Consider the following 14,820-nt stretch of genomic DNA (forward strand, 5'->3'; position numbering starts at 1 on the left):
GTATTAGTCTGTAGACCTGCAGGAACACAGGAGCAAAGCTACGTGTACAGCTTTGTACAGCAAGAGTTTTGTTGTTGTTGTGAAATTTTATTTCTCAACATGGATGTACTTTATCAGATTTCAGGGAAATTTCCCCCCTTCCACCCCCCCCCAAAAAAACCCAAAAAAACACACAAGCATTTTGACCCAATCCAAAATTAAGCCAGTTTTCTTTTTTCTTTTTTGTGAACTAGGATTTTTCAGTGAAGTGAAAGTGTTGAATGTGACAGATTTACAGCAATAACTAAGTGGGGAAAAAAGATTATTACTTGCACTTAAATTTTTGGAGTAGAATTTGCAATGCTAGCGTGCATCTCATTCAGCTCTGTGAACAACTGAAATATGTGGAACTCTTTTATTTTTATGTTCTATTACCGTAACTTCTGAGAAGAATATGCAGTAAATTAAGGCTATCCATTTCACAGTATCTGCTGCTGTGAGTTTTCTTGGTGTTCCCTCTCTGCGTTGTCCTTTCTGTTACTGTGCTTGTTCTGAGAAGTAGCAGTGTGCTCTGTACAAGCTCAGCATCAGTCCAAAGACATTAGCGCTGATGATGCTGTATCTGCAAACCTTCCCCAGAATGAATGCACTTGTCATGACATTCTGGGAGAGAACAAACAATTTCTGCTTAGTCAGATCCTAGGCTCTAATTTAGGGCTCCTTGAGGAAAGCAAAGGTATCTGCAACGGGCAGTGAACCAGCAGCTGTGCTGAACAATGTGCTGAGCAATGTCCAGCTCTTTCTGCTGGTACATTAGGTCTAAATTTCCATCTCCTAGTACTGTTCACACCTCCACAGCACAGATACAAACAAGCTTTGCTGTTTTTTTCCCATGGATAGCTTTCAAAGTTGGCCCAGAATTATACCTCCTAGAACATGCGATGGGGAGCCTCATAATAAAGCTAGGTAGCATTTGACTGTGATTTGCCAGTAGAATAACTGCTCTGTCTTGATCTGCAGGTGTAGTAGGAATTTTTGTCTGCTGACTGCTGATGGAATTGTTTTCTAGATGCAACCATGTAATGCTTGTTTTCCATGCTGATTTTCTTGGGTTCAAGCCTTTAGCTAGAAGTCAGACAACAAATGTATGACAGGAAGGAAGGACCTGTTAGGGCAGTGATGTAATTGCACGCAGAAGAGATAGGTTCAAATTCTGGCTCAGCTGCAGGTTTCCGATGTGACCTTGCAAAAACATCCCAGTGCATCAGTTGCCATAGCAAAACAAAGATATGATTTCCTTTCTTCCACGGGCTGTCTTACATACAAACTTTTGAGGACAAGCATTATTACTTACGGTGTTACAGAACCGGGACGATTAGCTGCCTCTGTGTTACCAGCAATACATAAAAGTGAAACAGGCAGTCTTGTTCTGCAGCAATGGCAGCCCTGCAGTGCTGTCCAGGGAATACTGATCAGAAGCACATGTGGTGTTTGAAAAGCATTTTATCACTCATTACCAAGTCCCTAGTTCATCCAGCCTTCCAGTTATCCTCATGTAAAGAAAGAGGCAGTGCCAAAAGCTGATGAGCAAAGCTGTAGCTTCTTCCCTTCGCTTCTTGAGTGGGGCACAAAGAGAAATAGCAGCTGCTCTGCGCGTTATGGCTCTTTATACCTAAGTTCCCCTTGTGAGTTTTGCCCCTCCAGGGTGGAAATGGAGGAAGCTGGGCCAGTGTGCAGCATGCTGACCTGCCTCTCTCTGGAGGATCAACCACATGCTGATCAGCCACAGCATCAGCCGCGTGCAGGGGGTGATCTGCAAGACTGGGTGAGGAATAGGATCAGCTCCCTGTGATATTGCCTCAGTGCTGCTTTGAGCTTCAGCTCTGCGTGCCGTTCCCCATGAGGTAGGTGTCAGAGTCTGTAATGTTTTCAGCTGCTGCAGGAAGGCATCCTTAAAAATATCATCATGTATTTATCTGGAAAGAGCTTTAAAAACAGCACGTTATGAGCAAGTCTTCTCAGTCATTGGACTCGGATGGTGGAAAATGGACAATGACCCACTAGTCCATATAAGCAGCTCTAGACTGGTATAGAATGGAAATACCTTGCACTCCAAGGAAGCTATGTAGGAATAATTTGGCTTGAGAAAGATGTTTGTGGCGTGTGCCCTGGGAGCTGGGCAAAGGCACCACTGTTGTGCTGCTTACTTCTGTGAAAGGCTGCCAGGGTCTCTGAAACTTCTGTGGTGCGTACTGCAAATGTTGGAGAGATTGCTTGTGGCTAGAGAGCAGAAAGGGAGTAGTTACGTTGGTGTGGTGATGCCTTAGCAAATACATTGCACTGTAAACAAGCCCTAGGTTAGCTGGGCTGGTATCAGACTGCTGTCTCCTAATGGCATGGTAGGATGCTAGCAGAACAGTAATTCACAGGGAGGAGTGCTGTCTACAAAATTACAATGTCTCCATTTTAAGCTCCTGGTATGTTTCTGGAGGTTTTTGTCAGCCAAATATTGGCACAATATTGTTTACCCTAGCTGAAAAGACCACAGCTCGTAGTGATTGTAGGCCATTACGGCAGTAGCAAAAGGGAATGTTTCAGGCACGTTTGGGGACTTAAAGAAATATATTGACTAAGGAGGCAACACTTTGATGAGGTTCCAAGAGGAGCATATAAAAGGCCTTTTTGATTACAATGCAGTTTTAATCAGTTCTAATCTGTTTTAAACAGTTCTGCAGTAAGATGTGTGTGTTTGGGAGGATGCTTACTGATAAAGATCTCTTTTGCCCCCTCACCTATGAATTTGTCACATCAGTGACATCCACTTACAACTCTTGTCCATTTTCAATCCTTGTCCTCTTTTTTTTTTCCTCCTTGTTTCCTGTCCCTTCCTGCTTCACGCTCTATATTCATCACCGCTTTGTTCGTTTTTTATCCTCTCTTCCTAAGTGCAGGGGGATTCTTTCCACTCTGGCCATTTGAATCTAGCTGTGAATGGGTATGCCCACATAAAGGAGCAGTCCGAAGTGTTCGGTGTGCTGTCAGTGTCTGTGTTAATTAGGATTTCTTAAAGGTTGTTGAAGTTCAGTTCAGTGCCTGAACATTGGTGACTTATTTATAGTTTCCAATTGGTAAAGTTCACGGAGCTCTATAAAGTCATTTTGTTAAAGCATTTTGCTGAACCACACGGGCTCCACGCCAAACAAACTTGCCACGGTCAGATTCTTTAGATCTTAGAGCTGTGGTTGTCAAAAGTGCCAAAAAAACAAGTGCTCAAGGCCAGACTTTTGAAAGTTTGTTTAGTCATCTAACCATCTCTGAAGTGGGAGTTTGTCCTCAGTTCTTGTTGCAGCACAGTTGAGTTTAGATAGTGAGAGGAATTTGATTTTGTCACCCATCCGTGGGAAGACGCTTTTCAGCTCTGACTGTGTTTTGCTACAGGGTAAAATGTATGGCTTTTTCTTATGAAGAAAGTTATCAGTCAACACTAGATCAGTGGTAATTTTATTAGCTTCAGAACCCCATCCAGTCTTATTTGGAAGAATCTGCTTTATTTTCTATCTGCACATCTGTGTAGCAGCTGCAGTTGCACAGTTCCCAGGGGCTCAGTCTAATTTGTAGAATTACAGGGGTTGTGCCTGGCTATAGAAAAGGTCTATTAGTGTTGCTGATGTTGAAAATTTAAGCCTGATGCATTCCACATGTTTGTTTTGTTTGATTAGACTATTTCTGGGCCCGTGGAAAAAATTAATTTTAAACCACTGTAACTATTGTATTGTCTAATTCCTGATGAAGGATTTCAGGGGGTCACTGCTTCATACCATCTCCTCTGAGATTCTAACAACAGTGCCAGGTGAACTGTGAACTCAGCTGAATTGTCTCTTTTTCACCTTCTCAAGCACACACAGAAATCAATTTCTCCATTCCTGGAAAGTAGCCACTCTCACAGAAATAGCAGTTGATAGAAGAGGTGTGTGCAAAGCACACAACAGTTTCATCCAAATCAAACCACTAAGATCATTTTGCACAGCGGAGTGAAGTTGACCTGATTTGAATGTGGTCAGAACACTCAGCACAAGACTTCACTACAATATTTACAGGATTCCAACGACAGCCCGTTCCCCATGGCGAAGAGAGACATGAGGCTGTATTCTTAGACAACAGCAGATCAGCAGTTCTGCAAGTGAAAAGCACTGGAAAAAATAACACTTCAATTTCTGAACCTTTGGACAATGTATCTGTTGTCTGGAACTGACCAGGGCTTCTTGCCAGACTGAAACCTCATAGAGGAAAGTGCCACCTACTGTGCAACCACATCCTGCTGTACATCTTCTCTGCCTTCTGTCTACACGCTGCTCATCAGCTCAAACAAAAGCTGACAGCTTTGACACTTTCTGTGCTTGAAGGAGCACTGAAGATGAATTACCAAGTGGGAACCATGTTGCCCTTCGGCATGAGCTGGGGGTGTCCTCGTGGAAAATGAACTGGAGGTGGATGTGAGAGGGGTTTAAATATTATTTAGCTGATTTTGGATTTGCTACTGGAAAGAAATTGTAGCACTTCTTGTCAGGCTGACTGTATGAATTCTAATTTGTCAAACGAAGGCAATTATTTCAATTTAGATTTGCTTCTGATTAGTCTGCATTCATCTCAGTTGTTATGAAACATTCACAGTGCCTTCTTTCACTTCTGCTGCAGGGCTGGGTTTGCTGGAAGAAGCCAGATGATGGTTACATGGTAATGCAGTTTGCATCACAGAAGTCCTATCATACTGGAAAATATAGTCATGGAGACATTTGGCAGAGCACAGAAATGCGATTGAGGCAGACTTCAGGAGGTACTGTGAGAGCTCACTGGAAAGTAATCCAAAGGAAAGATTTTAACACATACAAGTATGCTGAGTGGTAATATCTCTGCAGGAAGAATCTCAATATTTTATTTGTTCTTCCTTCCTTTACTTGAATAGCTAAAAGAATATATCCTATTTATCCCAGAATCAGTCTTAAAGCTGCCAAACTGCTGTCTTTGGAGATAGGTTTTTGAACTGAAAATTTGTAAGGAGGAGGCCATCTCAAGAGAATGGTTGTTTTGGTCCTTGTGTTCCACAGCTGAGATGGATTACACAAGATACAAGCGCATCATAGCCACCTTTATCATCTAGATTCTCCTGAAACAATTGAACAAACTCCTGTAATCTCCAGTGCAGCCAAGAATTTGCCCTCACTTGAGGTCTTGAAGCCCTCTTGCTCTTTCTGTCCTTTGTATATGGCCTCGCTTTCTCCCTCACCCTAAATTCCCCAGTCTATGCTTATGGGCTTACTACATCCATCCCAAAAATGCAGCCATTCCTGTTCAGCAGCTTGCAGCAGTGTTACATAAACAAATTAAGAGAAACATGGGAATAGAGTATCAAGTATCATAGGTGACTTTAGAACTTTTTTTTAAAACATATTTTGACATTTCAAATTGCAACATACTGTCTTTGCATGTACTCTTTCTTCAAACCCGTGGTTTTGTTTTGGACAAACAGATAGTGCTGTAAGAATTGTTTGAGTGCTTGCAAATACATGTTGGGAGGTGCAGCTTGAAGCTTATCACAACAGAAGCAAGCACACACAATGGTTTCAAACGTCTTTCACCTATAGTTAAGAGTGATTTTGTCATTGATTTAAGTAACAAAAATATTGAGGCCAGTGCAATGAAGATGACTAATCACATTTTCCTGTTCTTTGTTTCCCTTTCATTCATTATCTCATTATCTATTCTTTAACTATCATCTCACTATTTAATATTCCTTTAGCTAAATATGTGCAAACAAAGTATATTTTTGGATGCTGGATAACTATCTGTTTGCTCTGACAACTTAGATAGTTTGCCTTTCAGAGAGGCTGCCATGATATTGTGCAAAGTCTTCTCATTTGCTGCACCATTCTGGTTACCTCTTCAGCCATGTTCTCTGCTCCAGCTTTCACATCTGAATTTCTGTGTAATGTCCAAATTAAGTTAACTCCGTCGCTCTGTGGAGGACTTCAAGCTGAAAGGAAAAGATTAATGGTCATTTAATAACCTGTGGAGAAGACACTACTTTAGTTGTCTTCATTGTTTAACATTAGTTGATATATGTGCAACAGAAAAAACGAAGTAACGGGAACAAACTCAACCGAGTCAGGAGATGTTTGGAAATTCAGATGTGTTTTTGGTTTAGTGAAAGCCTGAAAAAGGTAACAGATGTATGGGAAACATGAAAATGTGTGGGCTAAAGCAAAGTGAGACTCCATTACTCAGCTTTACTAAAATACATTGGTAGAACATGAAGCCCTACTTTTGTGGTCTGAAAAACAAATGAACTTTGGATATCTCAGTTCATGTCTGTAAGCATAGGTACTTGAAGGAAGTGAGGCTACGCCAGTATGTCTCAGTTAAAGTCTGTCCCCCTGTACCTGTCTAGGTCAAATTCAGGTTTCTGAAAAGCTGTGCTTTTCAACGAGTAAACCCTTGTTGCCATTCACTAGAATGAATCCAATTGTTAATGCAGTGTAAATTTTTGTCAATTATTGTATTGCTAGTAAAATTGCTTGGCTTTTACCTTCCCCTGTTGTCTTTATCTTTTCTTTTTTCCTTGTCAACAGCCAACTAAAGAAGTGGAAGGCTTCTGTTAAGCTGGTACTCCTGCAGAACTCAGCTTCTGGAATGGACTGTTGCAAACCTTTGAAAGGCTGAAAGTGGATACTCTTTTGTGAGAGTCGCATTGTGCCAGCCCTCCAACTCTGCACGTTTGTGAAATGGTTGGTTATGAAAAGTACCGTCACTCTTAGGCATACAGCATAAATAAAAGGAAAGGAAAGGTTGCTGCTTGGTTTTCTGCCAAGTTTGTTTCCATTAAAAAGTACTAGAATCTGAATTTCTGCATTTTCTGTTGCTGCTATTGTTTTTTTTTTTAATTATTTTATATTTATTTTTTGAGCATGTAACTGTAGGATGATCCATAAAATTTCACTGTGTGAAAAACTGCTCAGGGAATTCTAACACACTCTACCAGATCACTACATCAGCATGCCAGGGAATGAATGGAGAATGTTTACATTTAAGGTAAACACTGATGACATTAGGAAATATTACTTAAAAAACTAGGCACATTGTTTTAGCTTCGTGTCCTCTTGAGCTGAAAGTAGTTGAAGAAATTAGAATGTTATTACTGAATGGAGGAATATAGTATTCTGGGGTGGAAACTGACATGCATTTAATTTGTTTTAATACTGGATGAAGAGATTGCTTCTTTTAGTGACTGCTAAGTTCAGATGCGGAGTTCAGTTTTTATATAAGTGGGCTCCAGAAAAATGCTAATAGTTTGAAAGAAACATAGGCAGAAGAAATACATTTTGTTTAGCAGCACAGAAGGGTCACCCTTTTGTGAATGCAAAGATGAGTCTGAATGAAAGGGAAAGGGGTAGATGATTTTAGCAGAAGATCCTCCAGCTCTCCACTGTGTGTGGCCTAAAACAGTCCCTGTCATTGGGAAGCAGGGGGCTCACAAAACCCCTCAGACTTTATCTCCAAGTTGTCCCTGAGAGATTTTGTCTTCACCAGGTATGTAAAGAGCCCTGGGTTCGTTCCTGAAAATAGCAACCTCTCGATCAGTGCACATGATGTGTTTGCAAATTGCTATGAAACCATCAAACATTTGCTGGGATAAGTATGCAAACGTCCGTGGCAAATCTCCATAATTGCTGGAACTTTCCTTCTCCTGTAATTCATAGCAATTCTTGAAAGATTCCCAGATTTTCCTACATTGCTATTTTTATTGTGAATGGGAAAAGTGGAAAGTGTTTATGAACAGTACCAGATGTAGACACCTTTTGTGTAAAATTACTCTCTGTTCTTCTAATAGCGCACAGAGATGACTTCATGCTGTACATTGGCATCATTGTATGGTCTGCATTCACAAGCATGTTGTGAAATTGATTCGAAACCAAATGCTGGTATTTAATATGCAAGAAAATACCATGTTTAGCTGCCTACAGACTGCATTTTTAAAATAATGATTGCCATGCCATGCCAGCCATGTTCACTTCCAAAAGTCAAGATGAGTTGCAAATTTTCCTAAGCCTATTTTTTCCTAAGCCTATTCCTAAGCAGTTCTTGGCTCTTCGAGAAGTAGCATTACAAAGGAATTCAAGTAGCTCGTTATAAAGATCAGTTTGGCAAATCAAATAAAAATGTTTTATCTGTTTAATTTAATTTTGAGTAATTTTCAAGATGTTTGGGAAGCCAGCAGTAACTAAGGATGTTGTGCATAGCAACTTCAGCTGGCTGCATCGCACAAGCAGAATTTTGGGGGTGGTTCCTCCCCAGTTGGTGTGGAATAGGAAGTGGGATCCAGAGTACAATCCCCAGCCCCTTACAGTGGCTGGTGTGTAAGTCTTTCTCTAGAGAAAGACCAGTCAAAAGCAAAAAGCATATAAAAAGCATCTCCTTAGTGATATCTGAATACAAGGGCTCTCCAAATTACCAATAAACCAATAAGAAAAACAATAACAGCATCTGAAACAATCTTCCGTCAGAAGAGGGGTGGCCAGCAGGGACAGGATTGTCCCTCTCTGCTCTTGTGAGGCCCCATCTGGAGTACTGCATCCGGGTCTGGAGCCCCCAGTACGAGAAAGATAGAGAGCTGTTGGAGAGGGTCCAAAGGAGAGCCACAAAGACAATCAGAGGACTGGAGCACCTCCCCTGTGAGGAAAAATTGAGGGAACTGGGCTTGTTCAGCCTGGAGAAAAGAAGGCTCCAGGGAGACCTCATTGTAGCTTTTCAGTACTTGAAGGGAGTGTGTAAACAGGAAGGGGAACGGCTGTTTACGAGGGTGGATGGTGATAGGACAAGGGGGAATGGTTTTAAACTGAGACAGGGGAGGTTTGGGTTGAATATTAGGAGGAAGTTTTTCCCCCAGAGGTGGTGAGGCACTGGAACAGGTTGCCCAAGGAGGCTGTGGATGCCCCATCCCTGCTGGCATTCAAGGCCAGGCTGGATGTGGCTCTGGGCAGCCTGGGCTGTTGGTTGGTGACCTGCACACAGCAGGGGGTTGGAACTGATGAGCGTTGTGCTTCTTTGCATCCAGGCCATTCTGTGATCTTATCTGTCACATTGGCTTATGACGGTTCCAATGATTTAAATGATCTTGAAAATCTGTTTCAAGATAAATCTAGTACAGCTTAGTTAATGTTGCAATTTTAGTAACAGGTAAGCTAATGAAAGAATGGTAATGACACAGGACTAAAGAACTAACGATACTTTTTTTTTTTTTTCTTAACAAAGAAGCTCCTGAACCAGAGATGACAACTGATTGACTAGTGGCATCCTTTTTAGACCCACTCACCAGCCAGTAACGCCAGAAAGCTGTCTGAATACCTGTTTCTTGCTTGCTGTGGAGATGTGATGAAGATGCACTCCACCTCAGCTCTCTGAGATTAGGTACGCATGAATAGAAGCATTGATGTTTTTTCCATGCTAGTTTATGCTTTGTTGGTATCAGTGGTATGGTGCTGTGGGCTCAGGGCTTGCTGCATTTGAAACTGGAAGAAGTGATTCCCAGGAAAAAAACCTAATTTCCTTGGGACAAGATCTGTGTCCTCACGTACATGGCTTTTCAGCCAATACCTGCTCAGTCATGCATTTCCTATGAGCTTTGTTTTGCTTAGCAGAGGTCTCTCCCACATGAGCAAGCTCAGTGAGCTGTGATATGGTATGATATCAGAACAACCATGTTCTATTGTCAAAACCAACAACTGATGTTGGAAATTATTTTGCCACTGATGGAATTAGACACATAAAAAACCATCATTCAGTTTTGAGGGGAATAATCAAACAAGGGGAATGGAGCAGATTCCAGTTAGTACCTGGCCACTGTAATGCTTCTAAATTCTGTTGTGCAACTTTTGTTTGCATAAACTGTACAACATGACTTATTTGCTCTAATCAGCATAGGACTTTGTGGGTGTATAGGTCTACATGAACTCAAAGCGTTTGGCATTCTTCTACTAGCCAGATAACATCTCTGACAAGGAGGGCAGTGTTTGAAGGGAAAAAAAAAAAAAGAAAAAAAAAAAAGAGGCTGTTTAAATTGAGGATCACTGGGACTGGAGAGATGGAGTGCAGGCACTTCAGAGGTCTGGACAGGTTTCATCAATCAGGAGACTGCACATCACCATGCAAAAAGGAGACTTGGACTCCTGAAGTTTTTTGGTCGTGTATTAGAAAGAACAATATGGTAAGCCCTGTGACAGACATTGAATATTTTTCCTGAGCACCAGATTAATTCAGTGTTTGTGCAAGTAAAGCTTCCTAGGCATCCCAAATGCTGCTACCTATTTGTAAAGTACTGGCAAAAGGTTTTCAAAGCACTTAAAATTATTCAAGCATACCAGCTTCTGCAATAACAAGTTGTTTCCATCTACAATTGCTATGTGCAGTTAAGCTGAAGACTAAGTGAGGTTTTCCATGTCTGTAAAGGTTTATAGTTCTACTTCTTTATTTTAACATAATTTTATACAACAAATAGTGTGTGCACTGTGTATATGAGGAAATGAAAGCAATTACTATTTTTATAAACATTCAGCAGAATGTGATTACTTCAGCCCACCTGCAGGTGGTATTTAATCTGTAATGCAAGTAGTTACAAAGATACTCTAATCACCCACAGGAAAAGGCAAACAAACAAAAACATGGCAGGAAATGCCTATTTCTGATTAAGCCCATGGAACTGAGATTAGCCAAAGCAAGCTGTGTGACATAACAGGAATGGAAAGAGCTGATGTTAGCCTCAGGAAAGCTAGTGGAGTTTGTAAGTTGATTTGGATTCAATATGTTTTTTGTTATTAACTCAGCCCAGGATTCTCAGTGGTATGAAAAGTAACTTCCTAATTACAGATGTGATTAGATGCTGTACTCCCTCTCTTACTAACCTTGACTTCAGTGAAGTCAGGATTTCATCCTTTTGACAGTGTCTGCCTCCCAGAAATGTAGCCATTTTACTCAAACCAGGTCTTCTCTGCCCTCCTGTTTTCTATCCATAGTATTCCAACTTTGAAAACCTTTTAGGTGAGACTCTAATAGCTTGTGCAGCACCCTCTAAAATAAGTAACTGTATGGTACCATACAAATTGAGAAATGTTGCTGCATACCTGTTCTGTAGCATTTCTTGGATTAAAGAAGGAACACAACACCATCTGCAAAGGTAACCTCCACATTTCTTCAGAACTTGCATTTGCATCTCACTACATAGATTTACAATTGTACCCAACATACTGCTTAATGATGGCATTTATATTTGGGAATATGTGATTAACTTCTCTTGTGTCATAAAATAGTATTTCTAGGGCAATCTGAGCCACATTCATAGCCAACAAAAGCCTTACTTTACTCTTCCTCTGTGATTTTGTTTCTTCTTTAAATCATATGTTGTGATTTCTGTATCTTTTCACTGCAGTGCTGCTGAAGTTTAGAATAAGTATTTATGCACTATTCTGTTCTTACAAAAAGTCTGCAATTAATTTTCATCCAGTCAAACTTTATGCATGCCCCAAAATAGACCCTGGAGTTGTAATGGGAGCTAGATATGATCCACCCTTTCTTATTCAAAACTATATAGTTTCAGTATGATTTTAAGGCATAAAACAAAGATAATACTTCTCATTCTGAATGGTAGTTTCTGCCTCAAAGTCTGTGATTACTTTCATTTATTGGTACTCTACCTGGAAGCATTGCTGTCTTGCTCATGAAGCAATACAGAGCACCTCCTCAAACTTCCAGACCTAACTATCATTGTTGTCATGTCTTCCTTAGAGTTTATGTCTGCTTTTAATTCATGCTGCCTTTACTTTCAGTAGCTTTTGGAGACAATAGTTCAACTAGAAATCTTCCTTGTGTATTTATATGCAGGGGGAGATGGCTCTGTTTGTGTGAGCGGATAAAACAGTGCTGGAGAGAGTGCTGCTCAGGAATGATGCCAGGAAAAAAGCCAAGTTTTTCTGAATCACAGAAGGCCTGACAACAGGCTCAAGAGGTTTAGGGAGGCAGCCTATTTTTCCTGCATTTTCTCTCTCATGACTTCTTAAAGCCACTGCACCAGAAATGCTGTTCAGAACCCGAAGTGCCAAGCCAGTGGACTGTAAGTGGCAAAATGTTTCACTGTATGTCTTGTAGCACAGAGGTAAGATGTAGATTCATGGTAGATCCCTGCATGTCACCATCAGGATCTGTGAGCCACTGACCAATGTATAACATCTGTATCGTTTAATCTGACACAGCAGTAAACACAGGCTTGGAAAAAGTGTAAAATGCGTGCATAGTAGCTGACATATATTCCTTACAGAACAAATTTTGCTCTTTGCAAGACTCTTTATGCATCTAGATATTTATTCTTGGTATACCCCAAATGCTCGTGACTTCCAAGCAGGAATTTCAGCTGTTGTAGAGTCACAGATTTCCCTTCGGTTGCTATATGTTGAGAAGGTGAATGAAGACTCTGCAATACACAGCCGTTCTGTCCAAAGTGCAAGCAGGGCAACAGGCCAGTCTGGACACTTGCTGACTCTTCCTGCAGCTTTCCACAATGTCTGACTAAGATGGCTTTCTATTTAGTACCTGCTGCTGTCAAGCTTTCTGCTCAACAATCCTTCTATAAGCAATGTTTCTACAGTCAAAATGCTTGCTTAAAAGAGTTAAGACTTAAGTTGACTTAGAAAAGAAAACATTTCTTGCTTCATGCTGGATCTCTCCCCTTGCCTCTTTCCTCAGCTCTGACTGTTAAGGAGGAAGAATTTTACAAGAAAAGAGAAAGCAGGTTTTAGTTGGTTTAGTTAGCAAGCAGTAAGGGGTTAAAACTTAGTAGCATATATTCATTGGGAAAAAAATATAGGGAGGAGGATTGTGGTACCTGATTTGTTTATTTTTCTAGCTGAGGTTTTTTCCTCTGAAGACGCCAGCTTGCTGGAGCAGGACTCCATATACAGAAGGTTCATTTACAGTGGCAGGCAAGCAGCTGTGCTCTCAGCTCTATTTAGTTTATGTTGTGATTGATGACTTGAGTGGGAGATGTGAAGAGTGAATTAACAGCTTTAGTAAAAACACATTGTTTGTCTTCCCATTGACTTTCCACTTCGTGTCACCTTGTCTGTTTTGTCTTTGGAGGACTCCTTTCCTTCCTTTTTTTCATTTTCTTAATTTATACTTCTTCTTCACCACACATATTAGTTCTCTGAAGAAGTTATTACGCTCACCCCTGTTGGTGAAAAACTCACACTTGAAAGGAGAGAAGCCTTTGAACATCCAGCTGTAGAAGAGTTTTAGAAAAGAATTACAGTAGAGCACGTTTGAAGGGTGGTTAGGATAGGAGCCTGCAATCTGGGAGATTTTCCTCCTTTTGTTGGCATTTTGTAATGCCTTATGACTGTAAAGGAACCAGTGTCACTCTCCCACAGAAAAAGTCCATGTGATTTGGTTTATTTCTTTTTCTTTCCTCCTAGTGCCCCGAGTGTACGCTGTGCAACGCTACTCTGAGCATATAAAAGTGAATTGTGTGTGATTTGTAGAAGCTGTGAGCTTTTGTCTTTTCATTGTTTAAAAATGCTGAATGCCAAGGAAATGGAACTAAATGGGATCTCAACAGACTGTTTAATTTCTACCTCAATACAAGGCCAGACAACTCATTCTTGAGATCTCACAGATGTTCTTCTGCTCATTCTTAGACATCTACAATGATGAACTCTCTCCAGTCAACGTATGCTTGACTTCTACTATCCCAAACTTGAGAATATTTGATTTTATTAATTCTTGAGTGTTCTGTCATGAAATTTAATCCACCTTGATTTCATACTTCACGTATCTTGAGAGTAGGTTTCCTGTCCTTTCTGCAATATCTTTCTGTTTAGTATTCTGCCTGGCTTATATGTTCCTTTCTGCAGGCTAAGCATTCCATGCCCAGGCTTTCGGCCAGTTCCAATACCTCCTCTTCTTTCTTGAAATGCAGCACCCTAAAATTAGACATTATGCCCCGTCTAAGTAGACTGAAAATGTGACTTCCAGGCTGACTGTACATCCCATTGTGCCATAAACTTTTTTCAGAGGATGACCCGCTGACTCAGGCTGGCAGCACTACTGCATCCCTTTATGCAAACCTACCATCCGGCCATTAGCTGTCAGATATTCTAATGGCTGATTATCCATTCCTGTGTACTTGTCATTATGGAACAGCATTCTCTTCTTTACAGACCAGTTCTATTGTGTAGAATCAAGTTTGGTCTCCAGTGTATTGATTCTCCCCTTATCTTCATGTCATTTATCAATTAATGGCCTCACTCCCAATTTTCCTGACTATTAGCTGCCTAGTCCTGGTCATTCATATGGTTGTAGTAAAAATCCTGTGGCATCCTTGGGAGAATCCTAGCTTCCATTTACATTAAACATAGATAAGTATTTGATTAGTGTTCTCTTTTCTAACCAGCTTTGTACCTGACCTTTTGCATTTTAATCTAGGCAGCCATCAGTGTGATTGTAAGAAAATACCAAAAGCTTTACTAATGTAAACTTTTGTGTTATCTATGCCTCTGCATAATCATAAGACTTGACACAATATAATAGAGAAAAAACTAGAATGGCAGTACATTACTTTCTCTTAACTTGGGTTCACGCTAACTGCCACTTATGAACTTATTCTCAGTGTTTACACATAGATTAGTTAATTATTACATGCCAGTATTTTTTTCAATGATTGAAATATGCTGTCAAGCGTGAAAATTCTCAGCTGTTCTATTTCTGCTCCTCTGTATGTATGATCACCATTTTCTCCCTTCT

The 14,820-nt window shown here is 40.6% G+C and overlaps 1 protein-coding gene across 2 annotated transcripts in view; it reads left to right on the top strand.

Moving 5' to 3' along the window:
• CCDC34 (coiled-coil domain containing 34) overlaps positions 1-14,820 on the top strand; it is a 68,311-nt gene that overhangs the window by 38,913 nt on the left and 14,578 nt on the right. For both annotated transcript variants that reach the window (XM_048948269.1, XM_048948268.1), the window contains 3 exons: positions 4,675-4,813; positions 6,606-6,761; positions 9,286-9,441. Coding sequence is in view for 1 of the 2 variants with exons in the window: in XM_048948268.1 (XP_048804225.1) it covers positions 4,675-4,703 (29 nt within the window). In the remaining variant the exon portion in view is untranslated. The remainder of the gene's footprint in view (positions 1-4,674; positions 4,814-6,605; positions 6,762-9,285; positions 9,442-14,820) is intronic.

Source organism: Lagopus muta, chromosome 6 (genome assembly GCF_023343835.1).
Source record: "Lagopus muta isolate bLagMut1 chromosome 6, bLagMut1 primary, whole genome shotgun sequence".
Lineage (NCBI taxonomy): Eukaryota > Metazoa > Chordata > Aves > Galliformes > Phasianidae > Lagopus > Lagopus muta.